This window comes from Leptinotarsa decemlineata, unplaced genomic scaffold, assembly GCF_025532065.1.
Source record: "Leptinotarsa decemlineata unplaced genomic scaffold, Ldec_3_MD MMD2_tig00026354_RagTag_RagTag, whole genome shotgun sequence".
Taxonomy (NCBI): Eukaryota; Metazoa; Arthropoda; class Insecta; order Coleoptera; family Chrysomelidae; genus Leptinotarsa; species Leptinotarsa decemlineata.
Genome location: NW_027412702.1, coordinates 22,265,718 through 22,285,788, shown reverse-complemented (window position 1 = coordinate 22,285,788; position 20,071 = coordinate 22,265,718). Strand labels below are relative to the sequence as shown.

Genomic DNA, 20,071 nt, shown 5'->3' with positions numbered 1-20,071 from the left:
GGCTCACCTGGAACCCGCACCTGTTAAGCGTGAAGGCAAAGATCCAGGGTCGGGTGGCAAGCCTGTACCCTTTGATCAATAGAAGATCTAAGCTGAGCCTAAAGAACAAAATCACGATCTATAACATGATGTTCAAGTCTGTCATCATGTATGCTTCAGGCGTTTGGGGACAAGCGGCTCCGACAAATATCTCCATCTTGGAGACTTTACAAAATAAAATTTTACGGATGATTGTGAATGCTCCGTGGTTCGTGCGGAATGAAGCCATCCGCAGAGATTTGAAGCTGCCTTCCATTCAGCAGTCCATTCAGTCGAGGAATCGGCGAGTTTTAGATTATGCTGAAACTCACGAAAATCCTTTAGTCAGGGAAGCTATAGATTACGCTGTAGACGACCCCTCCCGATATAGAAGGCCCCGACACTCTGTCGTATGAGGCCCCTATGTCCTCCGTTAACAGATGAATAATATCTTCATCTATCTCACCCCAGCCAGGTAGGGGTATAACGCGAAGGGCGGTATGGATGTCTAAGGACTTTCATGCCACCATCAAACATCAGTTGTGACCCATTTGTCTCTCTGACAAACTTCAGTTAAAAGGGGAAGGAGGCCAGGCTTCAACCTGAATAAAGTCAAGATGGTTAACGTCTCTTACCTATTCCCGTGAAGGGCGGCACTGATGTCTTAGGACTTCATGCCATCATCTATCAGTTGTTTACCCATTGGTCCCTCTCAAGGCCATAATCAGCCAAAAGAGTAGGGGAGCTGGTCTCCAAACCTGGAAGAAGTGACGATGATGGCATTCTCTTACCTATTATCTATTAGTCGTAGTTACTTTTTTCTACTATCCTCGAGAAACATTTTGTGAAACTAGGAAAGGCGATAATTAGAATCTGTGACCAGGCACCAATGTCCTAGGTAATCAGTTTTACAAAAACTCAACAGGTGTTTCGCTATACAATGCCTAGAGTATAGACACGCCTGAAGAAGGATTTTTGTAAAATTGTTTAGTGAAAATCTCTCGAAAGTGTTTCCTAAATATCTTATGGATTTTCTTCAAGCATCAGTGCAGGGCCGTAGCGAAAAAAAACAGGTGGGAAGAGAATCCAAATTTTCCCAACCCCACCAGCAAAATTTCCCAACTTTCGAAGAAATGAAAGCCGAGGGATTGGTTACTACTATAATATATTAATTTTCTTACTTACCTATCCAAAGATTGGCTGAATGCTTGTGGACTGTTCAGGACTGTTTTCTTACTTGGGAGAAATTAAACTTTCTTGAAGATTTCAAACAGCTCAGAATTCTCTTCTAGTTATTCATGTTGGGAAAACCCAACCTTCTCCTGGTTCTTTCCCTTTTTTTATTACCTCCCCTTTTCTTTTCTCTCATTTTTATTTTGTTAATTTTTATTCATTTTTTTTACTATTATTTTTTTCTATCTTCATGGCCCGAAATTTCCCAACGGTTTCCCAAGTCGAAAAAGCAGGGGGGGAGGCTCCCCCCATGGCGACGGCCCCGCATCAGCTGATTCCGTCATTCTGTCACATAACCCAACTTTATAATAGAATATGACACCAACCTCGACAGAATTATAGGTTTCTGATTTCACTGCAAAAAGATACTGAACATCAATGAATATAAGGACATTTATAATTCTGTTGCATCACATTGATATCTCTTCCTATAATATTGCTGAAGTTTTGGAGAGTCGAATCTTATGCAGAACAATACATATCAAAAATCGATTTCTTCAATATAACTTATGTATAAATTTTCCCATAGGAACGCCAAAATATAAATAGTGTTACAAATTCTCTATACCTAACTTCCAATGTATAGCTCGAACTATCTGACTTACTTCCTATACCAATAATGGCATTCCTATTATTTATTTCCAAACACTAAGTTGTATGAAGACATCTCTATATAAATATTCAATGCTTTGTGAATAAGGCTCTTTCGAAACAAGTCACATGTCAGATATAGAGCCAAAATTTCTCGCTTGATGATTTCGAAATTATTTTATACATACTTTCGTATCGACGACGTGCAAAATCAAATCACAAAAATGTTTTCATTTGAAAGTATGTATTCATTCTCACAAACGACATAACCTCTATAATGATTCAATTATGAATGAAATTTAAAGAAAAAAGATCATTCATCATTGCCTTAAGTGTTACAAAAGCATGTATGTATAACAATCTTCATATAGTATTATTATTCGTCCAGTAAAACTGATGACAGTAGGTACCCCACCCCATCACTCATTCTTCGAAACATCTTTGTGACGAAATTATTTCAAGGAGAAAATTGATTGATTTCAAACAAATTGAAATAATTTCATGTCAACATATGGCTATAATTTGTTCACAGGAACAGATGACATCAAAGAGCAAATAACAAATTCGAGAACAACCAGTTGCATATATGGTGACCCAAATATTGTATTAAAATTTGATAAATATGATTCTATTTGAAGAGTGAACTGAATACTGTTGTACTGAATGTTGTCTATGTAAGAAAAATATAATATAATCTATATGACTCAATTTCTTTATTGTCTATTCTTCTTGTGATATAAACATTCATTTAACATATCACAAACGACACTTTCAGGATTTTCATAAATAATACTAGTGACTTCAGCTAAGCTCCCCAGCTTTGCATGGGTCATAGCATATTATATGCTTTTATTTTTTCTGTCAGTGTCATATCAGCTTGAAAATGATATCTACGGTCTTTGATGAAATTCACTCAAATCAAATAGTTATGAACCTATCTACCTGAAACAACACAAAACAAAAATGTGAACTTGACCCAAAAATGAGTTGCAAAGGAAGTCTTTGAGAGATCAATATCCTATCTTTAAATAGTTTTTCAGTCACCAGATTGAATATTATCATTATTTCAAGCATTAAAATGCTATCCTTGAAAAAGAAACATTTGTAACCTAAGCTATAAAAAAAAGCGTCCACTTTTTTTATATCAGAAATAATATCTTAGAAAATAATATGGCGGACAATACATCTCAGCCAACAACATCTCAAGTCTGAAACATCTCGCACAAAAAATATCAATACAAAAATATGTCAATAACGCTAAAAACACGAGAATTTTTTGTCCTGAGCATTTTTTTACTAAGACTTGCTGCTGCGATATTTGCAGCTGAGAAATTATGAAGAAGTACCTAAAAAAGTATAAATAATGGTAGGTAGATCTAAAGTGAGTGGGTCTATGCGACCCTCCACCGCAACCCATAAGGGTTTATTGTGGCTCACACCTATTCACACTCGACCAAATAAACCCAGCTTCTTAACGCAGCCGATTAGTTTGTATGGTGAGTGGTCTTTCAGGTCAGAACCTGATTCGGTTCCCAGCGGGGCAGGCACAAAGTATATGCTCTTCAGTTTCATCATTTTCCAGACAGACATCGTAGTTCATCCCTACTGTAGTCCAACAACTGTTTGGAATCAAGCTTCGAAGAGTGAATAAACGCCTTGAAGTGAGCCAATCCTGGAAGATTCTGCCAGAAGTCCATAACTCTTCTTGCCATCCAGGTGTCAAGTGTTTGTTTGGTAAAGCCCAAAGCGATGCCAATGACAGGTTCTGGTCCAATGAAGCCGCTTGCAGCACCCTCCTCTGCGAGAGAGTCAGCAGATTCATTGCCTTCCAGGCCAGTATGGCCAGGAATCCAGACCAGAGACAATCTGTTTAGTCTTCCTATCGAGGAGAGTCTTTTTTGGCAGTTTTCTACCAATTTAGACGTTGCTGGGTGGGAGCCAAGAGCTTCCAACGCCGCTTGACTGTCCGAGAATATGTTTTATTGACTTGTGAGCGAGGTTGGATTTATCTAATCTTTCCGCACACAATTCAATAGTGTAAATTAGTGGAATGTTTTATTATATATGGAAGGTAGGTATTAGACATGCTCCTATCTTCACACAGGTAGAACTGTTTCCCAGACCTTGCACGGATAATGCCATATTTCAACCAATTTACACTAACACACTATCGAAATGTACTCAAAAATCTTACATTTGAATCATTCTGTCTATTGATGAAAACCACATCGAAATACATTGAGTGGTTTTTGAGTTTATCCCTTCAGACAGTCATACAGAAGTGGTGGTGGTGAATGTTTTATAATATGTAGCAATAGTGATGTCAGATCAAGATCAGGTTGAAATTCTCGACGGTGTGTCACAACCAAAAACGTTCATTCCTTGAAATTTGCTGGAATATAATTTTTTAGTGGTTCACATTTTTCTAACTCACTTTTGCCAGTTCACCTCGTTCAAGAACCATGAAATTTATTTTCACTAGTAGGTAGCTTTTCAAAATTGATATGGCAGAACCACACAAATTACCCGACAATAAAAATTATTTATTCTTTTATGTAGCTAATTATTTACATATAGTGGTTATTTGTTATTTGAATTTACAATGTTTTCTTGATTGGTTTAGGAGCCACACTAACTTTCACTGGTTTGCACAAGTCTAATAAAGTTGGTGTGGAGTCTGCTACAACTTTTCTCTTTCCGATATCCGCTTCAGGAATCGCAAGGGCTATGTTTATCTCTACATCACAAGGTTCAGACCAAACTTGATGAGACACTAGAACTGATGTTAAAAGCCTCATATTATGGCCAATATGTGAATCTGAAATGAAAAGTACCATTTACTCATTACAGATAAATCACAGGATGTACTTTACAGATGCTTTTATAATGTCAGAAACTATACCATGTATAAATTAAGAGGAATATACTTTTAGGGGCGATACATTTCTGTTTTGGTTCCCTACTTCTCCTTTTCCATACAAAAAAGTGGGGAATCTTCCAAAGAAAGGAAGAAAGCAAGAAAGCAATTAGTTTCAAAATAACTCTATATGAAGAGGTGTAGATCACGCAAAGAAGTAACTTTCAGACACAAATTGGAAGAAAAAGCCCTTTTGAAACAACTACTTTCTATAAACATTGAATTACACCAAAGAAAAATACTTTTGAAACAAATAATTTTACATGAATATTGAATTATACAAAAAAAACTTTTTTCTATTCAGTTTGTACTCCAAACAAATAATAATATTCAGCATGGATACATCAAGGGAAAATCAGTAGAGACAGCCATTATGCAATTTACGGAAAAATAGTAAAGTCATTTGAAAATAACCATATATTGTTAGGCATTTTCTTGGATTTATCTAAAGCCTATGATTGTCTCATTCATAAATATCTACTTGAAAAACTCGAAAGGTATGGAATTCGTGGAACTGCATCAGATTGGTTCACATCATACCTAACAAATAGGCAACAAATAGTAAAAATATCAATTGATGGAAAGATAGTTAAATCTAACGTAAAAACAAATAACACTGGGGTTCATCAAGGCAGTATAACAGGTCCAATTTTATTTGTACTCTTTATGAATGACATCTCGAAAATATTGCAGCATCCTGTAAATATACCTTGCAGCATTAATAAATATGTGGATGACACAAACTTATTAGTTACTAGTTCTTACTTATTTGATTAAACTCAATAGGCAAATTATTTCTTAAGTGAAGTAAGTAATTGGTTCGCAAAAAATAAACTTATATTGAATGTCCAGAAAACTAACATTATTTTGTTTCGAACTTAACAACAAAAAATAGATACACCAAGTAGTGTACAATTGTCTGGCAGCGAAATGAAATTAGAAAAGAATTCAAAATTTTTGGGAGTATTTTTAGATGAGCATTTGCAGTGGAATATCCATATAGAAAACAGCAAAAAAATTAAATAACTTATTTTACAGTTCAAGAGTAGTAAGTAAATATCTAAATGATTACCCATTAAAAAGTATCTATATTGCACATTTTGAAGCATCACTAAGATTTGGGATTATGTTTTGGGGATCGAACAGTCACATGACTCATTTATTTACCATTCAGAAAAGAACAATAAGATGTTTATTTAAAATGAAATATCAAGAAACCTGTAGAGGAATTTTCAAAAAAAATCACATACTTACTGTGTATGCAATTTATATATATGAATGTGTACTATATCTGTATAAACATAAAAATAATTTTACAAAGTGTGTGGATCTTCATAATTATCAAACACGTAATTATAGTAACATATCTTATCCAATACATAGATTAGTAGCAACTGAAAAACATCCCTCTTATGCCTCTATACGACTTTTTAATGGACTACCAGAGAACATTAAAACCTTGAACATCAACAAATTTAAAACAAATGTTAAATCCTTCCTCATTGAAGTAGAACCATATAATGTAGAAGAATTTCTAAATTATTCTTATTAGATATTAGATTTAAGAATTATGAAAATTGACACTGTTTCAATGTTTTATTTTTCGCTGATTTGTGTAAAACACTCTTTGAAATAAAGATTATTATTATTATTATTATTATTATAGAATTGATTCAGATATAATTCACTGGATTACTGTACAATATCATATATTAAAGAGGTAATATTTCACGTACATGGAACACTACTATCTTCAATGGCGGACATTGATGTTTCGGAATAAAACAATTTGTATTTGAAAAACATATCGAACATATTCACTCATTATGTTCCTAAATGATTCTTGAATGCTTCTTAGATGTATCCTAAAGGTTTCATCTCTTTGAATGATTATTACATTGAAAAACGAAATGAATATAAAAGAGTGATTTGTTATACATCTAAAACATTTCTAATGAACCCGCACAGTGATGAATAAAAAAAAATAGTTTCAATACCTTTTTCTGCGGAATCATAATAGAGAGGTTTCAGATGTGCAGGCCTCGGTAAGATAACTTGAGTTTTCTGATCTGGATATTTGATTTTCAGTCTTATCCTACTTGGGTCCATCAAATATCGCAATTCAGCTTCGAAAGGAACTGACATAATCAAACCAGCTGTGAATTTTAAAGACGTGTCAGTATGCCCACTAGGTTCCAAGATTACCGCAGAGCTCATACAAATCTAGAATGAAAAATAATAGTAACGATCAGTTATAGTGTGAAACACTATCCCAAGGGACAAACTCACATTTACATTAGGTCGTGGTATTTTTCCCATCTTAGCTTCTGATAGAATCGGTATAAGTATCCTAGAAACTGCTCCCGGCTTCGGTTCTTCTAATTGTGCCAATTCGGAAAACACTAATGAAGTGAAATTGTCAGGTTGGAGTCCAGCTTGAGTCAGTTCTTTTTGCATGTCCTCTACCACAGTCAAAAAATGGTGACACGGAGCTAAGGCAGATGCATTGCTACCTATAAAACCCATAAAGTGTCATAAGTTGTGAATCAAATCATCAAACTATACTGAAACAATCATATGGCACAATATTTATGAAAATAATAATATATGAGATTCAGACTATTACAGGACGTGTTAGGAATCACACGTTAAAAGGTAAGACCTCGTTAGTTCTTAGCTCGCACAAGTTTCGACTTCTGAGGGTTGTCTTTCGTCGGAGTGCTATAGCTGGTTAACGGAAATAACATATTTCAAAGACATTTTTTTAATATATTTAAAAACCATGAATGAAATGATAAAAACTTTGTGTCCCATTTCTCACCCGAACTCTGACAAAAACCATTGGAAAAATGTTGAGAAATACTTTCGATAGTTAACAATTCTGAAATACAACAATAGATCATGGCTGTGACATTTTCCATATTCTATTTTTTTCTGTTGTGTTGCTGAATTTTATTTCATTGACTTGAGCTTCGCAACTATGTAAATCATGAGCTATAATGACTTTGACAGACTTGTTCTACTACTTGAAAGCCATCTGACTTGCATTTCTTCCAAGTCTCTGGAAAATGGAGCAGCCACATAGACTCAAGTGAATATTTCCTCCCGCCATCTTATGATACCCCTCACAACCCCTCAATGTACGTTTTTACTGGGTCCTTAGTTACATGTTTGTCACATTACATGGACACATGAAAGGATAAGATACTGAACTTATAAACTTGTGGAACCCAGGTTCCACAAGTTGAATGATGCCTTCAAACCATTTTTCAAACAACTCCGCATTCATCTCTTCATGATAGTCGCCTGTTTTCTTAGATTTAAATATTAATTCACCATTTGGTAAAAATCCACTGTCGCTTCCTATATGCGTAACTATCAGACGACTACCTTTTCCAGATGGCTGTTTTAACCCAACTGACAAACCTTCAATAAAGGGTTGTCATGCACTTGTTATATTACCATCCTGCCATACTTTTTTGACCGTATGTCCTTGGTTAACCCATGTCTCGTCCATGAAGTACAATTTTTTTTTGAGCTCCCGAAATTCGTCAATTTTTCTTAGATAGTTTCTTCTCCATGCTATTATTTCTTGACGTTCAAAGAGAATGCTTTTCCTGTCAACTTTTCCGTACGTAAATTTCATTTCGTGTACAAGTTTCCTAAAAGTTTCTTTATCCATTTTTGGGACCAATTCATGATCGCAAGTGCCTCCAGAACTGTTTGTAGTGTGGGCAGCTCATTTCTGAAAAAGAAACTGTGAATAGTTCTGCGTATACTGGTTTTGGCTTCTTCATCAACTGTGATTTTTTTTCGTCCACTACTAGTTTTTGGCGTTTGTACGTCCCCATGAATTTCTGCTTCTCTTAGTATTTTGTAAATCGATGATTTTGGTACACCGGTATAATCAGAGCACATATCAACTAATTTATCTTTTGTAATTGTGGAACTTAATGATGTAGAAATGCCCGGTTGGTTATTCGGAGGTACACACGTATAATTACAGCACATATGCACAAAGTCATCTTTTGGTGGCTGATGATCTCTTTCAAGACAGTGAAATACTCGCAGTACAATTTGTTTTTCTCTTACTGACCGAGACTCCGACCGTTTTACCTTTTTCGACGTGGAAGGCCCGACCATGTCTCCCATTTTTTGAGTAGTTTGAAAACGGTGTAGAAATATAATTATGTAACGCTTAAACACTTATTAGCACTATTATTTTCACCAATTGTTATCACAACACGTCGATTGCTGACTAACTTAACTGTAAAACGTACAATTCACGCTGTATAATTCACAAACCAATGATACGTTCATGGCTGCAAGTACATTAGTGAAGACTGCAACGATGAGATGGAAGTTACGGTAAAGTGACAAAGACAGAAATATCATTGCATACAGCGTTGCCACTAGTTGTAATAAATATCTAACACTATACAGAAAATAATGAATTTTAACTGATCAGTAATCAGGAAATGTATAAGTATTACTCATTACAAGCTCATTACTCATTTGTGTCATAAATAATACCTTTTAATCGTACTAGTATTGTGTATTATCTATAATTTGCCACAACCTACAACTCTACTGCTCACTATATTTTGATTCTGCTATAAACTGGTAACGTAAAATTTAGATATGACAACGCGCTTTACTCTCAATCATTATTGGTTTTACTATATATATTTTTCACACTTTGATAACAAATAAAAATACATACTGTAACATTTTGGAATTGAATAACAACAGAAAAAATAAAAATATGTTTAGGCAGCCTCAACATCAATTAGATGTCCAATGAAAATCTCTCAATAAAGTGTTACTTGAATATGTTTCAGATTTTCATTAAGCATCGATCAATTCCATCACATATCAAAAGAAACAATTTTCAGAATTTCAACATATGGCCTCGCAGGCTGATCTTTTGTATTCTAACTGTATTTCAGTGGTTTTCTAAATTGAATCTCATTTCAACTGTATTTTTTTATCTTGAATGTATTTGTGTCTTTTGTATATGTCTTGTATGTAAGGAATACTTCATATCCTTTTTTGATTCCCTTTGCACATAATGAAGTCAATAAATATCTATGCAATAACTCACTATCATGGTGACAGAAATGAGATATTAACTACTATCCTCAATAGGTTTCAAAGGAATATTGTAATATATACAACAGGTATTTACTTCCATATGTGAATGATCCCTCCCGAAAGTTACTCTCCCCCCCCTCCAAATTCAGATACCGCCTTTGTTGGGAACACAAAGAAATAAATTGTACATCAATAAAAGGATTCAATAGATACCGCCTTAAAGAAAGTGATGAATAAAATACTGTTAGGAAATAATTTTTCCAATATTTACAATCATCAAGAAGTGTAAATGAATGAGCTTACCTTTTACAATATAAACTAAATTCAGTGCCAGGGCTCTAAGTCTAAACTGCTTCACAGCGCACTGCTCAACTGAACTCAATCCAACAAAGAAAAACTGCAATTTCAAACAAAGTTGCAATAGATTGTCAATACTTGTTTTAAGATTATTGGCCTGTTGTGTTGCTAATGTTCCAGGATTAGCCCAGAAACCTACAAATGAACATTGATTATTATCATTGAAAAAATATAATTGTTTCGTCGAAAAGTTCGCGGTTGCACTCCTACTGCATCACAAGTGTGCTGCATCTACCGATTATAAAATAAAAATTAAATGAGAATTATTTACTTGTGATGCTATGTTTGGAAACTTTGGTGTAGTAATGCATATTACTGGAGTTTTCTCCCAACACCAAACAATTATACTAACACCTCGACATGTGTTTCGATCATCTTCAAGAGGAACATCTTAGTCTTCGAGAGGTTTGGTGTTGAGAAAAAACTTCAATAATATTTATTTTTTGAAATTTTCCCATTAAATAAAGATGGATGGGAAACACTTGTCAGAAAAGCAAATTGGGACTTTTAATTATGTGATTCAGGGCTTCATGTCTTTTGTATTTAAGTGGAAATACTCTTTTGCAAAAAATTGAGCTTGTAAGGATGCAATCTATGTGAACACAAATCATCTAAACTGAACATTAGAAGTTGACAAATAAGTTGTTCTGATACTAATAGAAACGACTTCTAAATGTACTGATATCTTATTTTTTTTATCACTAGTAGACTCACCTTTATCAAGTAACTGAAGTATCTCAAGTTGTGCAGCAATATAAAGAGCTGTGAATTGAGCTGTACCTGCTACTGTCGAATCCATTTCGCTCAATCTGTGTAGATGTTCTTTGGCAGTTTGCAGAAGGCTAGTGTGCACTCTACAAGAAATAAGGTTGTGTATAACTACCCAGTATTCCCATCCAAAAATATTCATTATTATTAATCACTTTTCATTAGATGTTCACTGTTAAAAAATTTCTCGTTTGAAGTCTTTTTATTAACCAATCAATTGCTCCCGAGGAAAGGAGGAATTCGTACTTTTGAATGTGCGATACCCAGCATGATTTGGTCGGTATACACTAGACACAAGGATTGGTAACCGAGAATCCATTTTGCATATTTGCATTTAATATACCGAGTTTATCTTGTATCAGTGAAATACAACCTGATGTTATTATTTTTGTGAATATTCATGTTTCACAGGAAGAGTGTTTTTTCTTGAGGTTCTAGATTGTATCAAAATGTCTAGAGGAAATTCGAAAAAAATTATGTAGCACCAGAATTTCCAAGAAAAATTAAATTTGACATTAGAAAATCAGAAGTACACATATAACTCAACAAAGACTAACACAGACAGATCCTAACTTTGAATCATATTTTTCAGATATTGTTAATATAAAAGGATGAGGAAGGTTCTTCAATGATGCCAAACTTGCGAAACCTATAATTTGTATAAACACTTCAAAAATAGTTTAATTTTGATTATTCGTAAGATCATCAAAAATTTTTGTAGAAGTTTCAGTTATCAAATTCTTAGTTTTTTCTGTTTCAAATCGAATGCCACTGGTTTTGATGGTTTATCCATCAATATGATTAACTATTGTAGTCAGTCCGTTTATAGATAATTTTCTCACTCATATTTTGAATTGTTGCTTAGAAAAATGTTATTTTCCTAATCTATGGAAAATTGCCATTGTCAGACCTTTGAGTAAAGTTTCTAACCCAGTGAACTACACTGACCTCCGTCCTATAAGTATTCTCTCTACGCTTTCAAAAATATTAGAAAAACTCATTCACCATCAAGTAAGTTCATATCTATATGAAAATTATATTATTCCTGATTGTCAAGCCGGGTTCAGAAGTGGGTATAGTACATCTGCAGCCCTCGTTCAGGTTACAGATGACATAATTCGAAACTCTGATAATAAAGAGTTGACAGCTCTAGTTGCCTTAGATTTTTCGAAGGCATTTGATACTATAAATCATTCTCTATTATGTTTCAAATTGAAATATTATGGATTCTCGGATCAGTTAGTCTTGCTACTATTTTCATATCTAACGAATCGCTGTCAAACGGTATATTATAATAATGAAATGTCGTCAACTCGATCCATCAATATGATTAACTATTGTAGTCAGTCCGTTTATAGATAATTTTCTCACTCATATTTTGAATTGTTGCTTAGAAAAATGTTATTTTCCTAATCTATGGAAAATTGCCATTGTCAGACCTTTGAGTAAAGTTTCTAACCCAGTGAACTACACTGACCTCCGTCCTATAAGTATTCTCTCTACGCTTTCAAAAATATTAGAAAAACTCATTCACCAACAAGTAAGTTCATATCTATATGAAAATTATATTATTCCTGATTGTCAAGCCGGGTTCAGAAGTGGGTATAGTACATCTGCAGCCCTCGTTCAGGTTACAGATGACATAATTCGAAACTCTGATAATAAAGAGTTGACAGCTCTAGTTGCCTTAGATTTTTCGAAGGCATTTGATACTATAAATCATTCTCTATTATGTTTCAAATTGAAATATTATGGATTCTCGGATCAGTTAGTCTTGCTACTATTTTCATATCTAACGAATCGCTGTCAAACGGTATATTATAATAATGAAATGTCGTCAACTCGAAATGTTACTTCTGGTGTGCCTCAAGGGTCAATCTAGGACCTTTACTCTTTATAATCTACACCAGTGACATCTTGAATTCTATGAAACACTCAAAAGTTCAGGCCTATGCAGATGATACGCAATTGTATACCAACTCAAACATCTACAACTATGGAACTATTCAAAACCTCATCAATTCCGACCTACAAACCATTTCTAATTTAGCTGCGCAACATAATCTAAAATTGAATAGGAATAAATGCCATTTGATGCTTTTCGGTAATAAAAAGAATAGGCTATAGTCGCACAACATCTCACAATTAGAATTGAGAACACCATACTTCCCGTTGTGAATTCCATTAAAAACCTAGGTATTATTTTTGATTCTGACCTAAAATTTGATTTGCTTAGAAAATCGTTTGGGACTCTCAAACTGATTTATTCAAATAGATATTTATTCAGTCGACCAATCAGGAAACTTCTCACTGAGTCGTTAGTCTTATCACGGTTCAACTATGGTGACATTGTGTACAGCAATCTTTTGAGTAAATTTGATTTAAATCGGAAACAGAAAGTACAGAACTTCTGTTGTAGACTTGTCTATTCTTTAAGAAAATTCGATCATGTCTCGAGTAAAATCAATAAAGACGATTTATTATTATTATTATTATATAATGACTTTATTGTCTTTAATTCATCTAGTATTTTATCATAAATATAAGGTATAATATGTTGGAAATTCCTTCAGCCAATTTTTTCATTACTTTTATTTTTTGAAGGTATTTTAGTTTTACATTCAGTGTCATGTGCATAATCATTAAATTTGATATTACATTTATTTTCAAAAAAGTTCAACATTATTTTATAAATAGTTAATTGATTCATGTCCCTTTTTTACTTTCCTCAAATAATATATTATATTTGCATTCAACTGAAAGGAAATGTAAGCTTCTCCAAAAAAAAAAAACAATGTAAAGTCATTTCACCACTTTGAAGACCTCAATTGCCAATTTGTTTGAAAAAATGAAAAATTAGTAATATTTGAGATATGTTGACTTTAATGTTAATATCACAATATAACTTTCAATTGAATTATGAATAAATAAATAATAATAATAATGATATGCATATTACCGACCTTACAGAACTCTCCGCCATATCCAAATTATTTATGACATTATTCAAGAAGTTCAGGCTCTCAGGAACAGACATTGGTCTCGATAACGAGTTGAAGTTAGAATCTGGAAGGTTGAGAATGGGCACATATTGAGTCATTGTATCTCTTAGATACAAATAATGCCTGATGGTATGGGGTTCAAGCAACTGCATTATTGTGAGAGAGTGTTTGGCAGCATTCAGTATCAAAATCAGAAGACAGATATCTATAATTAGGTTAAGGTTTATAATATGTATGTTATTTCGATAAATTAAGGTTTCCAATTCAACTATTTAGGTTAGTTTAGGTCCAAAGTGGGTGGGACTACTCAACCATCCACTATAACCCGTAAAGATTTATCGCGGTTCATAACTATACAAACTCCATCAGCTTCTAAACAAAGCCGATTAGTTTGTTCAGTCGGTGATCTTCCAGGATTGATGTTAGGGGAGAAACTCTGTCAAACATTGAAAACCTGATTTGGGCCATCTACAAAACAGAAAAGACATTCGAATCTGCACAAATTTCAAGTCTCTTCATGTGATGATTCAGTCAAAAGTGGAGTTGTTAGATAACCTAGGTTATCACTGGGTTTAACAATAATAATAATATACTTTATTGCCCAAAGAACCATAGTTCTTATTGACAAAGTCGAAAATTATCTTCAGTCACTATACAACTATGTATATATACACATATACCCATACACATATTACTATCTTGAAAAGATAAAACCATCAACAGTGACTTTTATACAGCGTTATTGCTACTCCATACAGACAATGTACCATGTCACAAATCAATGAAAACGATGGCAAAATTGCTAAAATTGGTTTTACAAATGCTTCTGCTTCCACTGTATTCTCCAGATCTAGCCCCCAGCGACTTTTTTCGGTTCTTAGACCAAGAAAATGCTTGCTTGGAAAGCATACCAACTTCTCAGCCCAACTGTTGAATAGAATGTTTTTACTATTTTATGTGTGAGGTAAGTTTCCACAAAATTCTCCACATTTGATAATAATGAGTTGAATGGAGAACAACAGTTGAATTATGAAGGGTTGCATGAAATTACAACATTGGTTTCCTAACAGATTAAGAAAATATTGAAAATTCAGGGTCAGGCATAGCTTAAAAATACTTGTTACAGTATGCAACTGGCAATTTTGCCCCCTCACTCATTGGAAACATTTTGATTTCATGGACAGCACTCAAGTGTTTTTTTTTTTCAACTAATTATATTAATTTACTTATTATTTGCTTCCCATTCAATGAACATCAAAGTTTCTGGAAGACATGATTGTTGCTGTAGCACAATATATCAACACAAAACACAACATTTTATTTTATAATAAAAAAATAACACCTAGTTAATACCCCAGTCGACGAATATTACTGAAGCATCAACTCTGTAGTCTAGCCTACACCAGTTTATAAAAATAATAATAATAACTGATATAAAAGGATACACTGAGGATTTTCCACATCAGGTTCGGCAGTATCAAAGAATGGATGAATGTTCAAGAATTGTGGCACCAGGGGCAACACCAACTCCGGATGTTGGGATCCAACTTTCTGTAGACATCTGAAAGTAGACCTTTTGTCCTGCGGGTACCTTTTCAAGTTGTCTAACAACTTCTCCACACACATTTTTAGACCTGCAGTTGTCGACATCTTGCATGAAGCTAACATCCTATGCAATCCTTCCCTAACATCTTGAGAGAAATCCTCTACGGCACCTATAGAACCAATAAATACCATATATATCATGAACTGAAGAGGTGACAGCAACTAGACTCATAGTCAAGGCAGTAGTTTTTTTTCAATGAACTTTTCTATTCAAAGACTGTTTTAATTCGAAACAATGATCTAATTGAATTGAAAGAAATGTTGGTATCAATACTTGTTTCCTTACCAGAGTGTATAAAAATTTTATAGATATTTGAGTTCAACAGAAGTCTAGTCCACAAGAAGAAAAAATACATTTGGTGTTGGAAAATACCATCAGTGCGATAGGAAATATTACTAAGAAATTTTGGTATAATTGAACATCATGAAGTTAAAAGTTGCTTCATCCTAATTATAATTCCACTGATGAAGATTACTTGAGAAATTAAAAATCTTTGAATAAATAGTGACTTCGGTTTGTCTTCGCAAACGTGTTCAACGTGCCTTGAAGGTTCGCATCACTACTGTTTCTGAAGTGAATAATATAAATGGGAAGAAAATGATTGTATCCCACTGATTTCTTTCTTCTTGAAAATGATCTAATCAACCAAAGATTAATTTTGAATGATTAGCAAAATTCCATACTTTGTAACATTGATAACGTCACTTACACACTTTTTTATGGTTATATTATACCTTTTTCGATGACGATGACCAAGAAATAATGGAATTTATAGCAAAAGAATGAAACAAGTCAGCATTAAATATATTTGATTGACGATCTGTCAAATGAATTCTCGAATGGAAGATAATCACTGTTAAATTTGATTCAGTTGAGTCATACAGTACTGGCTCTCAGAATACAAAACTCTGAAAGTAAGACACTCAACATTTATTTCTATTACATAAATTGAAGCCAAAATTAGTCATGACTGCAAATGCGAAATCACGTAAAGAATGATAATTGAAAATATATACTTGATGCATCTGGTATCAAGTATATTTATAAATATATAATAAATTTTAAAAACAAAACCATTCCTCATATAAGGCAGGTATGAGCTAATTTAGAATAATTCTATGAAGATTCTGAAAGGAATGGAACGAACTTATTAACTAAAACTTGTCAAATACAGAAAGAGCTTTCAAACTGTGATATGATTGTAGGAAACGCGCAGGTTGTGGGGATTCTCAAGTTTCTTGATATTTGACAAACTATATTTGAATGTTCATCAGTTTCTTACCCAAAATTGTTTCCAATTGATCATCTCTCAGTATGATATGTTCGGATATCATTCTCAAACTGTCAATAGCTTTCAGTCTCACATCTTCAATTTCATCATTGAACATATCTACCAGAAAATCTAGAGCCATATTTGCAAATTGGGGGTTACTTATAGATAGTTGGCACAGGGATTCAACTGCTGCAGATCTAACCTCTAAAAAAATATATTAAAAATGTCTTACATATAAATTGAAAGATTTGCTACATTTAAATATTTATGTCTATCTGTACAAAAATGTCAAATTTTGAGTGCTTTTCAATGAACTAATTGCCTACCCAAAATCTCATGATCAAGAAATAGTTCAAAGGAAATTCAACTTTCAATAGACTATTATTGAGTTACCTAAAAATTCATCTTCCAATCCATGTACAAATGCTCCACACGCACCGCTACTCATCAAACTGATACTATCAGCATCGATAACTTCCTTAGGTGCATCGTCTGCCCATTTTTTTCCACTTGCCCACTCTCCACTAGTAACATTCTCCCAAGCCAATTCATGGGCTGTCCTCTATAAAATTACAATACTTCAAATGTATACAATCATCTATATCAACGCCGTGCCCAGGGGGGTTCGGACTCCCCACGCATTTATATCTTGTCGAATCTGCCAGTAACCACGTGAACCATGGAAAGGTCATTTTCCACACTTAGGCGGCTAAAAACCTATCAACGGAGTTCTTGTGGACAAGGGAGGCTAACTAAGTTGGCCCTAATAGCAATTCACAAATATGTCATCATTCCAATTGATTATGTTATAACAGAATTCGCCCATAAAAAGTATAGAAGGCTTGATTTTGTATTGTGAATTCACGAACTGAAAATTTGAAGTTTTTAGTTTTAAAAACGAATATTTTACTACATTATTTTCAGTGGAGGGCTTTTCCCATGCCAATGTAATGGTAATTAATCAAATTTGAATTAGCAGGTCTTTTTTATTGAGCCCCCCCCCCGAAACAAAAATCTAGGTACGGCGTTGATCTAAACACAATTTGGTAATACTTACTTTTCTCCTCATATTGGACATGAGTTTCTTATCCAAAGTTTGATTCAGAAACTTTGGACTAACTAATTTCATGGAACCTAAAAGACTGGCAGCCAGAGTTCTTACGTTCATGGATAGATCAGACACCCCATTGCAGATTTTACCAAAAGCATCGTCTATCAGTCTTATTTCATGTTCACTACCCGGCAGTAAAATTTCACTGGAAATGAAATGCCATTAAAATATACTTGAGAATGAAATATTAGTCAAAATAGATGCAAAGTACCCTGTACTTTCCTCATAGAAAATGGCTTTCTGTTAAATTTATCATTCTGAAAAAAAATGTTTATGGACGAGTGTTAAAGGTGAGATTTGTCAACTTTGTTCAACATGTTTGGACATCTTTAAGGAGTCCAAGTTTTATCTGTGTTTGAATATCACTTATGCATAGAATTGTTATCTAAATTGATTACAATAACAGTGAATATTACTGGAGTTTTTTCCAACACCAAATCATTATTTTTAACACCTCGACAAGTGTTTCGATCACCAAGTGAGCATCTTCAAAGAGGAAGATTAAAACAGTTTTAATCTTAAAACAGTTTTAATCTTCCTCCAGTAATATTCATTACTACACCAAAGGTTCCAAACAGTGCATCACAAGTACAATTACAGTGCAAAAAATGAATAAAAGTGAGTCTTTTTCATGGAAAATAAAATCATGAAAAACAAAAAAAGAATGAAGTATGGGAAAATCTACCAGGTACTAGATTTTTACTAAGATGTTACAAAAAATGGCAGGTATATCTCATCCTCAATACACTGTATCTTTAAACCTCTTCATAAATACTACAATTTAAAAAATACCGATTTCAAAAATTTGAAGACGAAACATCATTTTCCTTAAGAGTAAAAAGAATTATTGAATAATTTTTATGTCTTTGAACTTACTTCTCTGGATATGAAATTCCCAACAGCCATATCAGCTTCAACACAACATGCCTCACTATCTCATAGTCATCCTTCAGGGCTTCACATACATCCACATAAATGATTGGATTTATTTTGAAGCCTCTTTCATGCAATGCTACTATCGTTAGGAAAGCTTGACATCTTACTCTAGCATCATCATTATTGAAGTATGAACTGATTAAATGAATTAATTTTTCAGTACCTTCACCTGTACATAATGGTGAATGCACACCAATTATTTCCAAACACTTGCGTTTGACAGCATGACTAGTATCTTTCAAGTAAGTTTTTGCTACATCCACCAGTTTCTGGTGGAATGCTGTAGCATTATCTGGGACAAGTTTACCTAGCTTCAATATGGAGTTCATGCCTTGAGCTACAACTTTGTGAGACTTATCGGTTTTTATAAGAGAAATTGTCTCATCAATGATCGTAGCAACTTCAGAATTGTTAATGTGTCCTACATCACACAATAATGATAGAATCTTTACCCTCACAGTTGATTCACATTCTCCTTTGAAATGGTCGCTCAACTTTTTAATTGCTTCTGCTATTTCCGAGACTTTCAGATCAGTTTCCGATATCTGAAGTATAATTTTTAGTGTTTCACCACTATCCTTGCATTCCTCAAGGAGATTAACCAGGGTTACAAAAGAAGTGGTTGTGGTCGCTTTTGGCTTCTTTACTAGTCGGAGTTTTTTCAACGGAACAACTGGTGGTTCCTAAAATTTCTTTTTAGTACACAAAAGTTAAAAGACAAAATAAATGCCTTACCTGGATTGTTTGACTATATTCAGCTAATGCTCGCTTTTTCAATACAGCGGCCATTGTACGTCACTTTTAGTCTTTTCTGAATTACCAAGAAATGAATTATCATTTGTAAAAGTTTATACTTGTTAAGTATACATTTCGCTGTTTCTGGTTTCTGTTATCAAGTAATGACTTCAACGAGAAAAGAGGTTATGTCGTATTGTCAATGGTCATTTGTCATTTTAGGTCTATTATTGTTCTGAGCCAAAAATTGATTGTATTTGACACGCATTGCCTGATGCTGTTAGCTGGTATAATAGAATGGTGATGAGGAGATGTGTCAACTCGATTTACCAATCCGATTCAACTCTAGCTGGGTTTAACTTGAATTAACTCGAGTTGAATTATCTCTAACTTGAGTATGAATACTCTCGCCATAGCGCATCAACCAATT

The 20,071-nt window shown here is 33.8% G+C and overlaps 1 protein-coding gene across 1 annotated transcript; it reads right to left on the bottom strand.

The window, feature by feature from the left end:
• Window positions 1-4,364: 4,364 nt before the first annotated feature.
• IntS4 (integrator complex subunit 4) lies at window positions 4,365-19,815 on the bottom strand. Its single transcript, XM_023159979.2, has 12 exons — window positions 19,642-19,815; window positions 18,847-19,589; window positions 17,917-18,115; window positions 17,253-17,421; window positions 16,869-17,063; window positions 15,426-15,695; window positions 13,942-14,185; window positions 10,925-11,064; window positions 10,157-10,345; window positions 7,049-7,272; window positions 6,757-6,982; window positions 4,365-4,660 (listed from the first exon to the last, which is right to left on the bottom strand). Exons 1-12 carry the CDS (start codon window positions 19,693-19,695, stop codon window positions 4,440-4,442), a joined length of 2,874 nt encoding a protein of 957 aa, XP_023015747.2. The 5' UTR covers window positions 19,696-19,815; the 3' UTR covers window positions 4,365-4,439.
• Window positions 19,816-20,071: the final 256 nt, after the last annotated feature.